Genomic DNA, 19,632 nt, shown 5'->3' with positions numbered 1-19,632 from the left:
TCCAATTCTGATCTACTGTTTCACTGAATCACGTGCTTGTAGTGTACCCTCAGTGCCTCTCAGCAGATGTAGTTCAGACATTTTTCCGTGGGGGTTTAAGCACAAGGCTGTTAGTGTTTTTGTTAAAAATGGTTTTGGTTTCATACTTAATAGAAAAAATTGTTTTTTAGGTGTGTTGTACATATTGGTGACTTATTTAAAACACTTCTCGATACTTGCTAGAAACTGGTTCCCTATAACATTCAATAAACAGTTCTGGCCTATTTCACAAAACGTGGATCTTGTCTAAATAGCTTGTTTAGTAAAGAATACTATAGGGAAAGTCTTAGATACATGATGTAAAATACACGTAGACGAATTAAAACCTTGATGATGTACATTGTATTGGTTGGTTGTAACAGTAAGTAAAATCATTCATAAATCCAGCCAGCCACTCCTCCGCATTCCACCATTGTATCCATGGCAACAGCTTCTGCTGTTGATCATCCCAAGATGGCGGACGAGGAGAATGTCACCGCGGTGAGTGCAATACTAAAGCTACTTAACGTTTTAATGGGTAAACACACAAAACGTCACTGGGAAAGTGTTATTCTGATACTCCCAAAGTAAACGTAACGATGTGCTTTTGAATACATGCTTCATAAAAACCCGTTTAATGTATGTTAGCTGCCTGGCTAACCGAGTGTAAATCGCAGCTTAGTTAATTAACCTACAGCTAACGGTAACTTTAATCTCACTCCTCCAAGGACAAGCTAAAACAAGAGAGCTAACAGCTACAGCTGGAGGAAGGGAACAACTACAGACATGCCTTGGCTTACACTAAGAGTGCTGCATCGTTAGCCCACGCTTTATGTTTTATCTTAGGTTAGATAACGTAAATAAATGTCCAGTTCTGCGCTAACTGAGGCTGGATTTACCACACATACTAGTTGTGGTGTGGCTATAACGTCTAGCGTTTATGACGTGGTGAAGTATAGACAATAGTAATGCACAACACTTCAGTGGCAAAGCAACCCACAAGTGAGTCGGATTTGGAGAAGAGATGCGAAGCAAAACATTGCGATTGAGCATGCGTGCGATCTACCTGACACAAGAAAGCTGTTTAATCCTATAGCCTGCAAACCACTGCATGCCGAAGTGTAAACAAAGAAACACAAGCTGCTCCTTCTGTTATGAATATTCAGAAACAGTGTTACACCTTTTTCGACCTTGTTCTCACATCAAGAAATTCTTGCAAAGCAGATTTGTCATTGATCAGATCTGTTTGTTTAACATACACTTTTTCTAGTCTGATAAACTGGCTCCATTTGTTTGCTATCTGTTGTATAATGTTTAAAACATACATTTTAACTATATTTGGCCAATTAATGACATTGACTTTTACTTAACAACATCAATACATTCCTAGGCTTATCATGTCCAATCAAGAAACAAATGTATTTATATTCTTTATATTTGTATATAACAGTGAACACACCTTAACTTATCAGCAGACATTTCAGCCAGTCTAAACGTTGACCTGTATTACCACACAGACTTAACTGTAAGAAACTGGGGGAAATCTATTTCCGTGTGGCCACAGCGCATGCTTCCTATGGGAACTCTGATTGATGGTGTCCAGTGTGTTTTGGCTGTAATGGAGTGTATGGTGCTTATTACTTATTTGTCTGTTGTATTTTATATATTTCAGCTCCCAGTTGCGACTGAAGCCAAGAAACGTCGGGCACCTAAAGGTACAGAGCATTAACACTTGCATATCATATGACACAATGATTCAAAAACACAATTTCTCCCAATATTTAAATTTCTCACAATAAACCTGTAACTGGAACAGGATACTCAAAGAGTGAGTGGAACTAATCGTCCTGCAGAGGTCACCCTCACCCTTCTTTCTGCCATCACCACTAGGAACAAGCTTCTTCTTCTGTTCATCAGTATGCTGCTGAATGTGTTCAGGACATTTCTTTGTCTGGAAAATGTTTGTTAATCACATTACACTAGGATATTGTGTCATCATAGATATGGCTTAATGACCCATTAACCAGTTAAGCTGCTATTCATGACTAAGCTTTTTAGTTTTTCTTGTTTGGCAATGTTTGGTAATTAACATCAGCACTGCTCAGAATGCGACCCCTATGACAGCAGTTGAGGAAATGCTTTGGTATTATATTGCATAGTATTATTTTTCGTGCATGGCATTCAAGCCGGTACTGTGGTGTGCTTTCATTTAGTTTAATTTAAGGAGGTTAAACCAAATACAATTCTAACTACATTACTGTAAGATGAGTAAGTGATGAAAAAAAAACATTCAAATATCACACTATTTGCAATAATAATAATAATACCTTTGAGTTAATGGTACCTTTCAAAGCACCCAAGGACACCTTACAATTCATAAAATATTCAAAAAACGAGGTTAAAAAATGTACAAAAGGACAATAACAGGGAGTACTACAGTGAGTAGGCTGATCTGAACTGGGGGGTTTTGAGGAGGGACTTGAATGTGGAGATGGTGTCAGACTGTCGATGTGTGGTGGGAGGGAGTTCCATAGTCTTGGAGCAGTGCAGCTCAAAGCCAGAGCACCCATGATGACGAGGCCTGGGGTGGGGACAGATAGTAAACCAGCAGAGGGGAGGAGGAGGTCAGCCAGTGCAGTTGGATGGGGTGATATGGTCAGAGGATTTTTTGCGGTGATGATCCAGCAGCAGAGTCCTGAATGGAGTAATCATTTAACACAATACAACTGATTGTTAAATAGAATAATAAGGAAATATAAAGCTTTGAATGTGACGTAGAGACGTATAGGAAATCAAAACATACATTACTTAAAAATACATAATAATTATTTACACAATGTCTTGAGGTACTTGCTGAGTTAACACATTTAAACAATCCACTTAATTAACCTCAGGGAATTTTTACTTAATTGTACTACACTCTGAAAATGTGAAATACTTTTTTTAAAACAACTTAACTCTCAGTTGAATTGTCTCCTTAAGCCATTTTTCATTCTCTAACAACCACAAAATGTAATTAGGGTTATAAAATGCACACATAAAAATGAATTGTTAACAAGAAGTGTATTATGATATCTTCTTACATCTTTTGTAATTCAGTTCTACATTGTTAGCGGGGAAGACCAAGAAGGTGTTTCAGAAATATGAGCATGCCTCCAAGAAATGCCTCTTTTTTTTGCGACAAATACGCTGCCAATGGCTATGCTCATTTTATTCATTTTTTCGAGTACAATATGTTTACATTTTGTAGAATCAAATGCAATCGGCCTCATTTTGACACTAACTTCTGTCACATTTACGGGAAGAATAAGTGTCTGCAGCTGAGTATGAGACTTGACATGACCAAGGGCTCTTAAAAATGTGTGCGTGAAACTTTCCCCCCAAAAAAGATTCTCGTATTATTCATTACATTCTCTCCATGTGTCTTTTGATCTCAGCATGCTTCTGCTTTGCTCTTATCCCCTTTAACCAGACAGTTGAAGCACACGGAAGCCAACTCTGCATTAGCATTAGCCAGATCAAATATAACAATGAAAAAATCCCTCCATGTTTGGGAGGATTTAAAAAAAACTTTATTTAGAACACCTCATGCTGTGCTCTTCTTCTGAGCTCCTTTCTACCCTTCTTTCATAGTTATTACAGGAATACATCACACATGTATCCCGTCTTTCCTCCACCCTGCTTTGTGTGTGTGGACACTGGAGCGCCACAGGGCCCCGTCTGAAACCCAGAGACAAGAATATTATTGCTGTCTCAGCAGGAAGAAAGCGGATTAGGGTGCTACAAATAGGGCCCGTTCCGAATCTTGACGGGGCAAACGTGTGAAACCCATGCAGTTTCACACTCGGCAGTGGAGAGCATCCTCTGAAGTTTTTGGAAGAGGCTCTAGTTCTGGTGGCAAATCAACACAGTACCGCTTGAAGCGCTGACAGAAAAAAACAGAAGGCAGCTTTGGTATAATTCACACTGTATTTTTACACAGCCAGATCATTAATGATATCCCCTGATGTCGGTGGCAGACTCAAAGCGGAGAACTTCATTCCACACTGCCTTGAGTCCTATTTTTATCCTAAGAGGAAAGTAGCAGGTCTAAGATAACAGGATTACCAGAATCAAACTCGCTCAAATAGGAATTACGCTTTTTTTCTTGTGGAATGAAACGTTGTATCACGCTGAGAAGTCTTGGAGCATTGTGGCTGGGTTCTTCAGGTTACCTAACCCTTTCTGAAGCTGGCTTTGTATCGTGCTGCTCATTCCTGCAGCCTCGCTCTCTCAGTCTGTCTATGTACCCTCTCTGTTCTGTCACCTGGCTTGCGAGATACATTGTTGCCCTGGCAACAGGGAGAAATTCTCAACCTTCCGAGACGAAAAGCAGTGTTTGTAACGAACAAACTTGCTTACAAGGTGACATTTACAGCATGGCTGGTGAATTGATTATTGTTTAGCCCGGGGTTTTTGGGTTGAAGTGTTAACATCTATGTTACTGTCAGATCAAAGACCTGCTGCTGGTGACGGCACAGGGAGGAGGCTCTCAACATTATTTGTTCAGCTGCCAAATACAAAAAAGTCTTCATTAATTTAAAAAAGAGTAGACATAGCTCATGAGGCTGAGCTGTCTGATTGTGAATAACAACATTGCAGTTTGATTGGTGAATTGACTTGGATTTACGTTGAACAGTTATATCTGTGTTAACTGTCCGATCAGAGACCTGCTAATGACTGCCAAAGGAGGGAGCTTTCAGGATTAATCATTCAGCTATCCACTAAAGAAGACATTATTTGAACAGTCAAGTGTATCAAGCTTTAAAGTGTGCCTGCTTTGTATGTAAATTATAGTCTCTTCCTTTCAGCTCCAGAGCTTCCCATTGTTGAGAGGAGAAACTGGCTCATCCACCAGCACTATATCCGTAAAGACTATGATACCTGTAAGGTAAAGTACCGTCATTCCTCCGCTGTCCCAATGGCTCAGTCTCATTGACCTTTTAAAAAATAATGAAGATAATGAATGCCTGGCATGTACAGGGTTCTGTGTAACACTGTACTTTATTATGATCCAATTCACTGCATTGACCTGCATATGTGCACATGACACCCGTAGGTACTCACTTAAGTCTCTGAATACATGTCTGGACTTGTAAGATATATGAATGGAATCCTCTTGCACCAAGCAGTGAGAAGCATCTAGTTGTGAGTCTTGGGTATCCCAGCTAACCTGCTCTTTTGGTTCGCTGTCCGCCAGTCCATCATTAGCAATGAGACTAATGATGTAAGTCAATCACAATAACATACAGTGGCAACAAGAGCTCAACACATTCAGAATGTGCTTCCTCAGGAATCATACTGTTGCTTGGATGGTGGGAGCAGCACGGTGTGAGAACACCACACATCTGCAGGCGGATGGTGGGGGTCCAAGGAGGATGGAAACTGTTAATAGAAATCTATTTGGTGAAGCGTTTCATATAATCGCAACACTATTACATCATGTCTTAAACTTGGCATAACAGCGTTTGCCTTGTACCCACATTTTTAAAAAGTTTGATGGACGCATGTGATTCCCTGGATTATTAAACCCTGTCAGGCTCATGATCGCTTTCTGATGACCCTGAAGAAGTGTACACGCAGAAACACGGTGGTTTTACAATAAGGTTGTTCTATATTCTACAGCAGATAGCAGGACGTACTCTTTTAATCAGAGGCTAAACATTTCTAAACATAAAAAGAGGACCTTCATACTGGATTTGCAACTGTAATTGGACAACAGAAACTGTACAATCCCTAATAATAATTTAAAGACAAATGCAGATTGATTTAGCTACTTTCAACAAATTGATGGCCATCTAAATACAACGACTGGCTGGAGAATGTTACATTTTCATATTGTATTTATATTTTAAGCAATATTTTATTATTGAATATAATTTGCTCTAGTATTCTTGTTTTTTTGGACTAAATGATCAGGTTGGCAACCGACCAGAAACAGATCAGAGCTCTGAGACGTCTATTTTCAGCACAAACTCTTAAGCCACATTTTACACCAAAACAGTAACACCAACAGCTCGCTATGCACTGCCTCATTAGGATGAACCTCCCTCCTGTCAGTGACTCTCCTCCCATCTGTGCACCGTGCGCTCTGCACTGGGCACCAAAATAACACACAGCTGGGCAAAACACATTTTAAGGTCAGGAAAATAGCAGAAATAAGGCCCTCAATCTGTTGCAAAGCAGATATACAGGGGTTGGTATACTACACATTATCCATACAGGCAACATAACCTTTGCTTTTTGCAGTAGTCCTATTCACACAAGTTAACATCCACCTCAGTTTTAGAATTGTCTCTCGTTCTGTGTCCCGCAGGCGATCATCAAAGAACAGCTGCAGGAGACTAATGGGATGTGTGAATATGCCATCTATGTTCAAGGTGAGCCGTTATTTTATATTAACTCTTTCCTATCACACGTGTGTCACATTTATGATCTTAATATAGTGCCACACCAAATGAAGGCTCTGTGGTTGTCCTTATAACATATTTTCCTCCAGAATCTGCTCTATAGTGCCTACAGTATGCTGCCTGATTGTTAATGCGATTTTACTTCCTTGTGTTGATGAAGATCCTCTCTTTTTTGTGTTTGAATTACAACAGCACTAATCCTGCGTCTTGAGGGCAAGATCCAGCCGTCCCTGGAGCTGTTTCAGAGCTGCGCCATCCTTAATCCCAGCAGCACTGACAACCTCAAGCAAGTGGCCAGATCACTGTGAGTCCAACAGCCCGAGGCAGGGGAGCCTCAACCCACCTCTATTAGCTCACAAGACAGATATAGGAGATACATACTTAGTGATAAAAGCCCACTGTGGGCCAGTACTATTCATAACAACCGTAGGGAATAGTTTAATCGACCCCCGCTGACTATTTATCACTGTTAAATAGCTGTAAGAATAGTTATTCAGCATGCTGTGATAGGATTGATTCAAATCTCATATGGATTATTGTTGTTTATTCTTTCCGCAGATTTCTCCTGGGAAAGCACAAAGCAGCGATTGAATTCTATCATGAAGCTGCAAGGCTCAACGAGAAAGACTGGGTAAAAGAAAAGAAGACTAGTACTGAGTTTGTGCTTTGCCTTAAAGTGGATGTGTTTTTCGGCCTGGTGCCTTTCACTCTCAATGAAGTTGTCCCTTCTAATTCAAATGACGGAAATACTGCAGAATTTGTTTTCCACAGAGCTGTTGTCTTAAATAGCTTCAATATTTGGAAATTGAATTAGGCACAGCCTTCATCCCGCCCTGTTTAATTAAGCATGCCCCATTTATAATGTGACATTTTCTAACCCCAGGAGATCAATCACAATCTGGGGTTGTGCTATTTCTTCATCAAAGACTTCAAAAATGTGAGTATGCCGATCTTTGTGTCATTATACATTACAAAGTGTATTTATTCCCAAGTGCTTTGATCCTTGTTTATGTTATCTGTGTCTGTCAGGCTGAGGAGCATCTTAACATAGCTCTCCAGATAAACAAGCACGACAAGAGCTTCATGATGCTCGGGAAAGTTCATCTACTGGCCGGAGAAACGGACAGGGCCATTGAAGTGTACAAGAGGGCAGTGGAGTAAGTCAAGTTCAAATGTGATATTAAGAAATCAATGAGGATTTAAAGAGAAATCTATAAAGTAGCATTTTTAAACACATTCTAGGCGTTTAGTTCAATATTCTGTGGCTATGGTTCTCTGAATACATGTTTAAACAATTCAGACATACATGTGCATTGATCCATGATAAGTGTTACATTTCTGGTGTAGAATGTTTTTTTCAAGACAAAGCTTTTTTCATTTAACCCAAAACTTAAACTAATCTTTAATGTATAGCTGTTCATACTTGCACAGCCTCAGCGTGACATGTCTCTTTATGTCTCAAGACACTTACAGAGATAACAGACATAAAACATGCTGTTTTAGAGAAGGTTAGTTATTTCCGAGGGGTTTTGTCTTGATGTATCTACCGCCTCTCACTCTGTGGAGCTCTTTTTAATAAGTGCCTCTCATCCGATCTCACACAAAGCTCCAGTTTAGCCACAGTTTAACCTGGGGCCTTTTTCTGTTCTGTATGAATTATTTTCATTTCCACTTCTATTCACATGTTGAATATTTAAACATTAAGCCCTATAGTAAATAGAGAAATGACATTGATGTCTATAATAGAGCTCATTATTGCTACCTCCTGTTGGGGTTAAATTAATTAATCAACCACCCTGATGCTAATGTTGCTTTGAATTAGACATACCACTGTGAATCCTATTTTAATGCAGATACGCCTCTTGTCTACCATTTATATTTCCAAGCCCCATCATATCCCCACAGGTCATAATTAATACTCCACAATTATGCTGAATCAAACCATGATTGAATCAGCAGTTTCCTTGAATATCAACTATGTGTGCCTAAGAATAAGTGCAGGAATTAAATGTGATTACAGGCATAGATAAAGTTTCATTTGCCTAGTCTCCTTCTTTATTCAGCTTCTCTCCAGAGAACACTGAACTCCTGACGACTCTGGGCCTGCTCTTTTTACAGGTTGGTGGATTTGTAATAACCTTTCAAGTGAAATGAAGTGTAAACAAGATAAGAGTGGCATTCACTGTACGACTCAGAATAGAAACATCTAAATGGTGTTTTTTAATGTTGTGTTTTTGCCAGCTCGGAAAATACCAAAAAGCATTTGAGTACCTTGGAAATGCCCTCACTTTTGACCCCAACAATTATAAGGTATGTGGATGTTTGTGGGTAAACGCATCATTCTTTGGTATTAAAACAGTTTCCTACTGAGTGCATTAGATTCTTTTAAAGCAGCTCAGTTAAAGTGAAAGGTCACTCTCTGTCAGGTGGCACTGTCTCTCATCATGTGCACGATCAAAGGGTGCATCTTCCTCTAATACCTCTCTAATGATTGTTTTCATGTCAGGCCATCCTGGCTGCAGGCAGCATGATGCAGACCCACGGAGACTTTGATGTGGCCATGAACAAGTACCGAGTGGCGGCCTGTGCCGTGCCTGAGAGCCCGCCCCTCTGGAACAACATCGGCATGTGCTTCTTTGGGAAAAAGAAATACGTAGCTGTGAGTAAGACTGTCTATTGGTTCACTGAAGAAGTTAGTTCTCCCAATAAAAAGAGGTTTACTTATGACAGTGCCTATAGAAAATCATCATACCCCGTTGAAATGGTTTCTTTATTTATCGTACAGCCTGAAATAGAAACCCATACAAAAAAAGAGACTTTTCCCACTTCCTTTACAAATGTAGCTTTACAACATCGAACTAATGAGAAAAGAGGCGACAGTTCTGAACATTAACAACATTTAAAACTAGAGTAACAAGGTTGGAAAAGTCATCTGATCCCCTGATGTAATACTTCATGTGGAGTCCTTTTACAGCCATCAGATTTCCTTCAGGGCTCTGACTTGGCCACTTAAGGATGTTAAAAATATGGAAAGCATTTCCTTTTTAAAGTCTAAACCTGCATTGTTTATGTCATCCATATCTTCTAGCATGCAATATTCTTCTTGTTGGCGCATTAGTGTGTACCGTATTACTGCCCCCTGTTTTTCACTAGAATAGTATCTAACCCTTATTTTTGTATCGTACACATTCATGTGCGTCCTTGTGTGATATGTCAAAGCATTGTTCCATATCATTAATAATGGTCACAAACTAAACCTTTGATTAGGATGTTGAATGCAATACTTTAACATTGCATTCATTGTTTTACTTGTTGTATTGAAAGTTATGCTTACTTACTTTTTCCACCCCATAGTCCATAAAGACAACCAGGAATACATCCCTCCTCTATTGGCCAAATTGAAACACGCTCATCAGCGCTGACCTATATCATTTGTACACTGGGGCTTTATTCTTTGATATACTCTAATAGCATACCCAGCTCAGGCATTTTACACTGTGCTGTAGGTTGGCTCTCGATGCTTACTCCCTCTCCATTGCTTTTTTGAGGTTCTTCTTGGGATGATATATGATTTAGATGAACATCTGTCAGCTGTTTGATTCCTCTCCTAACTTCATGTTTCCACAGGCCATCAGCTGCCTGAAGCGGGCTCACTACATGTCTCCTTTTGATTGGAAGGTGTTGTACAACCTGGGTCTGGTCCACCTGACCATGCAGCAGTACGCCTCTGCCTTCCACTTCCTCAGCGCAGCCATCAACCTGAACCCACGCATGGGCGATCTCTACATGTTGCTGGCAGGTACTGTGGCCAAGAAATAATTCATGACTGGATTGGGCTTGCTTAAGAGAGCAAATAGAAGAGTGGTGGGAAAATAGTGGCAACCATTTTTCAGTTTACTGTTTCACATTGATTGAATTATTTACAAAAGGTGCATACTATACCTTTTGTAAAGCACACACAACACATAGAGCATGAAGAATCACTGAACAGTTCCTGCATGTGACAGTATTTCAGTTTAAACTCAAACTAATTCCTAACAGTGGCTCTGACCAACTTGGAGGACGTAGAGAATGCCACCAGAGCGTATGAACAAGCTGTGACCATCGACCAGTGAGTCTAAGCCGCCTTCTACTTGAATGTACTGTGAGTCTTAATTTGAGACTTTAATAGTTTCATGTTTTATTTCCTTCTCCCTCTGTGATCATTTATGTACAGATCCAACCCTCTGGTCAACCTGAACTTTGCCATCTTCCTCTATAACCATGGCGATAAGAAGGCCACTCTGGATCAGTACCAGGAGATGGAGAGGAAAGTCAACCTGCTTCGAGACAGCAGTAGCAGCTTCGAATTTGACCCTGAGGTAAGATAAGATAAGATGGACCTTTATTTATCCCTGTGGGAAAATGCAGGCGTTTCGAGGGGCAACCGGGTCAGAGTGAAGAACAGGATTCACACAAGGTCAAAGATCAAATAGAATACAAATGAAAATAATAATAACTCAAATGAAAGTGGTAAAGTGACTGTTGAAACAGATATCACAGTAAAACATTGAGCATTTGAATGGACATATACACACATTTGGATTGTAATTTAGATCCTGTTGATATTAAAGGTCCCCTATTATACTGTTTTTCATCAATATATTATAGGTCTCAGATATATACAAAACATGTCTCTGAAGCGTTTGGCTGGAAAACCAAACAGATCACCCATTGCAGCATCCCATAATCCCCTCTGTTTCAGCCCGGTTTCAAAAGTGCTGATTCTCTGTCTGTTACTTTGGTTACACGAGCCACAAATCGTTATGACATCATAAAGTGGCCAAAATCAGCTCATTTTCAGACAGGTTTTTATATAAATGGATTAGGACAAAAAGAGAGAGAATCTTTTTTCCTGAAACCTTCAGAATCTCTTTACACAGAGGGGACACATGCTTAAGTATAAAAGACATGAAAAAGAGGATTATGCATAATAGGTGACCTTTAACTTCTGAAAATCAGCAGTAGTTACCCGTACCTTAAGTGGTCTACTTGTCACCAACAGCTGATGGACATGGCTCAGAAGATGGGGGCTGCCCTGCAGGTGACAGAGGGCCTGGTGTGGGCTAAACCAGACAAGGAGTCCAAATCTAAACCCAACTCTGCAGCAGCCACCAAAGCCCCCGGAGCTGCTCTTGGAACCAACCAAGCTCTGGGCCAAGCCATGTCTTCTGCTGCGAGCTACAACAAGAACATGCAGCTACCATCAGGTACAAACCACCATTAAGGTTTGTGGAAGGTGTCAGGTAATATTCTGTCAACTCGGTGTCTGGTTACGCGTTTAGATATCTGACAGAACTGCGATGAGCCAGTGCAAGACTGAATGTCGTTTTTCTTATCAGAAAAGTCCAGTGTTACACCCTCAGTGCAGGGCATGAAGAATTGCACAGCCTCCACCTCTCTCCAATAAACCAAAGCCCAATTTTCATTTGAAATGGAACCATGGACATATCTCTTCTGTGTGAGCTCCCAGCTTCTCACCTGCACTGTAGCAGAGTGAATATATGGGATCAGGCCAAATGGAATATGGAAGGGAGAAAAAGCTAACCTCCAGCCAGTATACTCTCTATTATTGGCAACAAAAAGAAAGTCAGCGGGCTGGAACAAAACAAAGTTAAGCAAATAAATTCAAGGTTACTCTGAAATGATAGTCGTGGCTTACAGCTCTCAAATGTAATTGGACAGGAGTGTTTTTTAACCCGAGCCTGCAAGCTGTGTTTTCTATAACCTTTATTTAGCTAATAACAGCAGAACAATGCATCCATGTTCAGTGACATTTTACACAGCTCTGATCTTCTATCTGCAATTTGTAGGAAATGTAAATAAAGCCTGTACGTTCACTTTAAAACCTAGTTAGTGATTAACAGTTTACTATTAGTGCCAATGATACTGGATATTTAAAGTGGAGCTTGTACCTATTTACTGGTGTCTGTAATTCATGTTGTGGCAGGATTCCTATATAACTTTACTGTGTCTTTGTGGTTATGAAGATGAACAACTTAACCCTGAAACTTAGTTTGGGTTTGAAAATAAATATCTGCCAGAGCATTATGAGTTGAAGTTATTTGTAATGGTATAAATCTTTTAAAGGGTAACTTCTGGTTGTACATGTTCTTTTTCGCAGGCATTCAAAAGCCCACTACCTCTAACATTTTACATCACCTTTTACACTGTTTTACTTTACAGATGATTCAAAGGTAACTTAGAAAATGATCCTGTCAGAAACATCGTTTGAGCTGTTCTTAAGTCTAAAACAAAAATGAGAAAACATTTTAGACTACTTAGAATAAATTCTAAGAATGTATTTTCTTCTACATAATACGGTATATCTACTTAATTCAACTTCACCAAAAGGAGAACTCTGACCTGCGAGTTCGAGCTGTTTAAAATAAGAAGTGGAAGTCAATCACATGTTTAGCTATTTCATCTGTGTAGGTTTTAAGCAACTAAATCATTTTCCGAGCAATGTATCGACTCTTTGTTATTCTCAGGAGTTTCCAAAGGCCCCTCCATGCCCCTGGAGCCAGAGCCCGATGAGGAGTTGGCCCCCAGCCCCCCCGATGATCCTCCAGGATCCCCGCTGCCTGCAGAGTCAGAAAACCCCAAACCCAAAACCTCCAAGAGGAGATCTAAGGTGGAGGAATGAGTTTAGCTGCTATCTGCATCTTACTAGATATCTTTGTCATAAGATCACGCTGGTTTTATGGAGGCAAATCAAGGTTCTTAAACAGCACTCAAGCTATTTGTGGTTTTCTAGCTCCTTGTAGTTAGACATGAAGGCTGAGGGGTTGTGCTTCTGGTTTGAATACCTGCTGCACTGACATTTGTCCTCCTTTACAGTGAAAAGGTCAACTATTATGTGCAATTTGTTCATACTATTTATTGCTAGATTACTGACTGTCAGTAAACCAACACCCTGCTTCATGCAAGATGAGGAAATCAAGTGTTTCTTGTAGATGTCGATGTGGCAGGTTTGGTGCACATGTCCAACACATTTCAATGGAACTTTAGGAACTTCTCTTTTCAACAAAATGGTTATATGAACATTGTTAAGGAACTGCTTCGACAATCACTGAGATCTTAGGACAGAAATGGATGTTATGATAGTTACAGGTTGTCTGTCTGATATGGCTCTTTTTGAGGGTTGAGTGTAAATAGGGACACGCTTTTATATGTGGATACATGGTATGTTTATAGAGAGTAATGTATTTAATAAAAAAACAAGAGACTTTAAAGAGAATGACTGTGTCGCTTCTTATTCAAAGTCCAGTTTGTGTCTTGTGTCATGCTTTGCTTTCCATTATTAAGCTTTGCAGACAACAGAGGACAGAGTTGTTTCAGAGCTTCAAAGTGAATCTGTTATCTAACACTGATACATGTTCTGAACAAGGAGGACACCCTACACATAAATAATGAATCCTTCAATCCTAAAACTTTCAACATCTTGGGTAAAGGCATACGGTGGAATAGGTGTTGATATATTATTATTATTAAATAAATAAATCTGAAACCACTGATGTTTTGGTTTAGAAGTCAAGAGACTGAAGGACTGCTAAAAAAAACAAAGAAATATAAATAGAACCATTTCAAAATGTAAGAATTATACCCAAACACTTTCAAAATGTGTTATAATAAATACCAAAAGAGCTTTCATAGTAACAATCACCTCCCAGCTCACTGAACTCTGCTGTGAACTGTTTGGAGATCATTAACTGTAAGTTGGGTGTTTTTTTACAAATATTTATGTTGAATGATTATTGCAACTCAAGTTTATTTCAGAGATTTAAATCAGTTTTGATATAATAGTGCTCACGAAGTTTCATAATTTTGTCTGAGGCATATGGAACAAAGTTAGGACTCTGCGTCGCACTGCACCATGGGATGTCTGTCATCATGATGCAGTCATGGCTGGAGATTGTGTGCAAAGACATGCTTGTGCTGCAGTGCAATGCTTTGGTTTTGAAAATCTGTGTCATTGTGTATTATTTGATTACAAACCTTTGGGTCAGGCAAAATGGAATTTGTCATGAGTTATAATATACACCTGGGCCAAAAGTTATTTTTGAACAATAGACAATCGTTTCTGCCTCAGTGACGTTCATCAACATCATCAGTAGTTGTTTAAGTATGTTTCCATTGCAAAAGAGCCCACTCAGTTCAGCCTTCCAAATACTTTGTTTCTGGTTATGTTTTGTATAAAGGACATGATTTCCCTCAACAATCCATCCTACACAGATATTGAGTTTTGCATCAATTATCTTTCAGTATGTGGCAACTGAGGGTTCCTGTAAAAACACTGCAGTAATAACCGTGGTAAATGTACTTCTAGATTTCTCTATACATGCTCTGACTGAATGGAGGTACCTGCTGATCAGTAACATGAACTACATTCGAGGATTCTTTTTTACTAAATTATAAGCTTTTTTCACTTTTACTGATGGATGACACTCATACATGAGAATGTTTTGACGTGCTGCAAAAGTATACATTTCCCTTGTGGGACACTGAACAGAAAAATTCCAAAACATAATTGCCGTTTATTATGCTTACTGTTTTTGGAATCCCATTTATTATTTAGACATCAATTTAGTTTCTTTGTTTTTATTCATGTTAGGTTGCACTGAACTTAATGTGATGCCATATTAAACAGAATGGTATTTAAAGCTAAATATATTGTCTTAATCTTTGAATCCTTGCAAGACATACTTTTCTATTTTGACATATTCATTTGATACTTTATATAATGTTCTTATCTAAAACAGGAATCTTATTGGAGGCTGATAGTAATACAGTCTTCCTTACAGTTACCTTTTGTCATTCAGGATTAAATGCAGCCATCATTTGACTCTGACGCTGACACACAGCAGCGGTCTAGATCTACCTTCCTCATCTTTCATACTTTTCTGATGGAAAATAGAATTGACATGTGTAGCTATTATCCCCAAAACACTGTCGTTTTTTATTAGGTTCTTGTTAAACTGTGCATGCCCGATTTGCCTGTGTTCATAACTTTTAGAGGCCAGCTGATGGCTGCTGATTTACTGCTGCAGCAGATGTGGAAAATAGGTTTTCACTTTCTCGTCTCCAAGAGGCTTGTGGAAGCCTCAGTCTCAATACTTCGAATATGAATAAAGGTCAATACACTGTGGCTCCCTTAAGTGTGATTTATTGGCAAATCAACATGTTTTGTTTTGATCTGAATCCATTTTTCAAGTTTCTTTCAAGTCATCATGGATCCAGGGAATAAGTGGTACTATTATTTTATTTATGTTTTTTGCCTTTCAGATTTGACTGTGTTAGGTATATATCGACAGCTCTAAATAATACACTATTCACCAGGTTTGTTTTTTTATAACTTGAAATGTATAATAAGGCCATATTTTTGTTTTGTTGCAGCACAAAGCTGACAGATGCCTTACTTGGACAAAGACGTCATTTTTATTTCCACACAGTCTTTCTTATTTGAGTTACAGTGACATGTGGTGATTTGATATTTGAGGATTATGGATGTCTGGATTTCATATAAGCTATAGCAGTTAACCTTAACCTCATTTTCCTACTTTGCAGATCTACCGTATAACCTTTTAGCTTTTACATCCCATACTGTAATTCTGTCCGCACCTCCTCATACAGTGTCTGCCTCTCGTCTGGCCCTTTTAAATAGTTCCCCAGATAATCGTAAGCTCTCAAGTATCTAGCTCAGCACCGGCCACTGAAAGTCCTTCACACACTCCTCATCATCTTTCCTTCCTACTTACCTCAGCTACATATCATGTGTGTCCAGTTTCCCCTGAACTCAGCACAGCCTGGCCTGCCTCCATACGTTCAGGTCCATACTGAATGTTAAGAGTAAAGAGTGTATTCTCATCTTTATAGATTCAGTCATAAATATGCATATTTAACTGTTTTGTACTAGGAAAGTATTCAATGTGTGCAAATACAATCCAACTTCAACTTTAGAATGCCACTACCAATTAAACCTCAAACAGAGACAAGCAAAAAACGTAATCCTAAATACATTAGTTATTTCTGGTGTTACCTGAGGTCTAATTGGGGCTGTTATTTTTACCAACATCCACAATTATTTTTTTCCAGCTGTGAGCATCTCTTTGATTTCCTTTGTGCATTACATTTGGTAGAATAGCGTCTATCAACAGTGCACTCAAAAACAGTTTTTAGTAGCCTATGATTCTTGTCCTTTATCCATGCTAGCAGCGGGGTCAGTCAGTCAATGATTGGTCCAGACCAATGTTCTCAACAAACCTATTTGATCATTAACTGACTTCCCTGAGGTTTCCCTATAACCCCACCATGAGCTTCTCATTTGTGTTTTTGTTGTGAAATGTCTCAACAATTATTGGAAACTTCCCCTCTCAGGAGCATGAGCTCAAACATTTTCCAATATCTGGCTTTCAACTACAATCCTGTTAAATGAAAATCCTAAAGACAGTGCCTTCATTCTTAACTTCGATATGTTTGAAGTGCTTTTTAGCGGTTATTTGCATGTGAACTAAACTAAAATGGTGAAAGCCCCTCTGTGCCAAACCACAGCCGCATGCACTAACGCAGCTGTAGACTCTAAGTCGTGTTTGAATAGCCTGTATGTGTTTTGTCATTTATCCATTGTGAACACACTACAAAACCTGCTGAGGATTAGCGTATAGTATAATGTTGGGATGCAACTATGCAGTGCAAATCTTTGTTTGTAGCTCTTGAAAGGCAAATAACAGTGCTCATGTCACAAAAGCTGCCTCAGTTGCGCTTTTTTCCATTAACTATAGCAGTCAGGGCCACTCAAACTCCCTGCCTGAAGATCTGAGACTCATTATCGCTTCTCCAACTAATCTTTTGGATTCAAGCAAGCAACTACATTTCCAGCATGTCCTACATTTTGGCAGCCCTGAAAGATATTAAAGCCTCAGTTGGTTTTAACGTTTCTTCTGATAAATAAAGTGCATGTTTAAGCAGTGAAATTATTATTATTATCATTATTGTTGTTATTATTACCCTGAGACCTTCCAATCGTTCCCAGTCACCTCACTCTCTTTCACCTTCTCACCAGTTTTCTCTTTACTCATCAGCCCTGCCTGCATTATAATATTCCCATTTCTTCTCATTCCATGCACGATTGTGTTGCGCTGTGCCTAGTTTACAGCTACCTCAACCTGAACCCTGAAATCTGAGACTTGTTTCTGCCTGCCTGTACAGTATACACGTAAGTAACTCCACTTGCTTATTAAATCACTAAACTCACGGATGATGAGTCAGATGACCTGGGTTTGAGGATGCTGGGAAGAATGAAAGAAGTGGACAAGTTGACATCAGTGTGAAGGTCACATGGTTCCTTTCTACTTCATCATCGTAAGCATCTCTGAGCTCCCTCTTTTAAGTAATTCTGTCCACCTGTATCACGGAGTGATTTATCAATATCTCAATAGAAGTATTCTGCCCTTAATCTTATTATATATGCTGAATTCATGTTCTGAAAGCTGATATGTGCGCAAATTACCTGCACCCTCATTCATAACAATCGGGACACTAATGAATCTATATTGGTATCTTAAGATCATTTTTCAGTTGGTTCGTTTGATTTATGAAATCATCTGAATGAAGCTGAGTCCGCCCATTTTTTTTTGCACCTGTATCATTAAACCATCCTGCGGATCGTAACAAATGATATATTCCTTGGCACCATTGGTATCTGTAATGTGTAGAAACTGAGATTCAACCATGAGCGGCATCAACAAGAATGAACTTGTTTTGAAAAGTAATACTAGCACCATTAAACATGTAGGGCACTGTGTATCAAAATATTTACGCAGCCCGCATGCAGCTCACCACGGGGGGGTCACATGTGGCTCTCTCCCCTGAAGAACCCTCAGCACAGCACGCAAACAGTGTGCTACAGTATGTCAGATCTAAACCTTTTGGGATTGATGCGTGTCAAAATGATGTTTTACAGTCTTTTTATAACACTACTAGAGCATTGTGTGAATGGATACCTTTAATTGTATTGCAGAGTTATAGGCTCAAAGGCATTATTATCAGAGTCATGTTGACTGAATTGTCAGAAATCAAAAGTGTTTTCAATTAGGCCTAGTTAAACACTGAGTCTTAGAAACAGGCTAGACCAGGGATGGGCAATTGGCGGCCCGCGGGCCGCATGCGGACCCCGCCTCCTCTTTTTGCGGCCCTCAGATTAATTTATAAACAAAGTAATTATTTGTTTTTACTTGTAGTGCTGATACCGTCCACTAGACTCCTAGTTACGTCGCGAGCTGCGTAGATGATTTCAAATACCGCGAAATAATCTGTGACGCATTTGTGTGTATTGTGTTTGTATCCCGGGGAAACTCTCACAAGAAACACCGGCTGTTGTTATGCCTGTTGTGACGTTAAGTTGCCTCTTGTAATTATGCCTTGACAAGCTTAAAAGTTGTTTTTATCATCTGAATTTGGCGAAACAAGTTTAATATTCTTAAAACCAAGACTTTGTTTATTTGAAATCAGATGAAAACAAACTGTCACGGACCCTGCCGTGTTATCTATGATTACTACGCTTTTCATTCATAATTTCAGTGGGAGGGAGGGGGAGTGGTGCTGAGGAACAGCAGAGTGCGGGCTGACAGGTGTCTGTGTTGACATTCCCCTTATTGTGGAATAAGGGGAATGCAGAGACTGGCTACAAGTGTTTTAGGTTCAAGTTAGACAACTAATGTCTGGGTTAGTGTTCATCACTTCATGTGTATGTCATCTAATGGTTAATCTCAATACACACACATTTTCCGTGCTTTCCAATAGTTTAAAATACTTTTATTCCACTGTTTAATAACCTGTGCAATACAAACATGCCACTTGTAAAAATGAAATAACATTTCTGTGAAATTATATTTGTTTAATGAGCTTATTATAGGATGTTCCCATTTTTTGGGGATGTTCCCTTTGATTGTAAAATGTCAATGAAGATGTCAGACTTAGTATATTTGTTAATAATTACATACAACACATGGAATTTGTGTGTGTGTGTGTTCCAAGTGAATCTGCGGCCCCCTGGTGGCCAGTACATCAATGATGTGGCCCCCACCACCATCAAAGTTGCCCATCCCTGGGCTAGACACACTGTTGT

At 39.4% G+C, this 19,632-nt stretch overlaps 1 protein-coding gene across 3 annotated transcripts; it reads left to right on the top strand.

Moving 5' to 3' along the window:
- The first annotated feature begins 459 nt into the window (after positions 1-459).
- Positions 460-13,741, top strand: bbs4 (Bardet-Biedl syndrome 4). 3 transcript variants are annotated; one of them, XM_034221033.1, is made up of 16 exons: positions 460-519; positions 1,691-1,733; positions 4,869-4,948; positions 6,374-6,437; positions 6,660-6,771; positions 7,026-7,098; positions 7,351-7,404; positions 7,497-7,624; positions 8,531-8,585; positions 8,709-8,777; positions 8,974-9,126; positions 10,095-10,266; positions 10,509-10,578; positions 10,684-10,828; positions 11,512-11,716; positions 12,998-13,741. In XM_034221033.1, the coding sequence occupies exons 1-16, from the start codon at positions 460-462 to the stop codon at positions 13,150-13,152; spliced, it is 1,638 nt and encodes a 545-aa protein (XP_034076924.1). In that variant the 3' UTR covers positions 13,153-13,741. The 3 variants fall into 3 exon arrangements, with proteins under 3 accessions (XP_034076924.1, XP_034076925.1, XP_034076926.1); XM_034221034.1 differs by lacking the exon at positions 4,869-4,948 and having other exon boundaries at positions 494-519; XM_034221035.1 differs by lacking the exon at positions 460-519 and having other exon boundaries at positions 1,637-1,733; positions 11,512-11,734; positions 12,998-13,112.
- Positions 13,742-19,632: the final 5,891 nt, after the last annotated feature.

Source organism: Gymnodraco acuticeps, unplaced genomic scaffold (genome assembly GCF_902827175.1).
Source record: "Gymnodraco acuticeps unplaced genomic scaffold, fGymAcu1.1, whole genome shotgun sequence".
Lineage (NCBI taxonomy): Eukaryota > Metazoa > Chordata > Actinopteri > Perciformes > Bathydraconidae > Gymnodraco > Gymnodraco acuticeps.
This window is presented reverse-complemented; position numbering and strand designations above follow the sequence as displayed.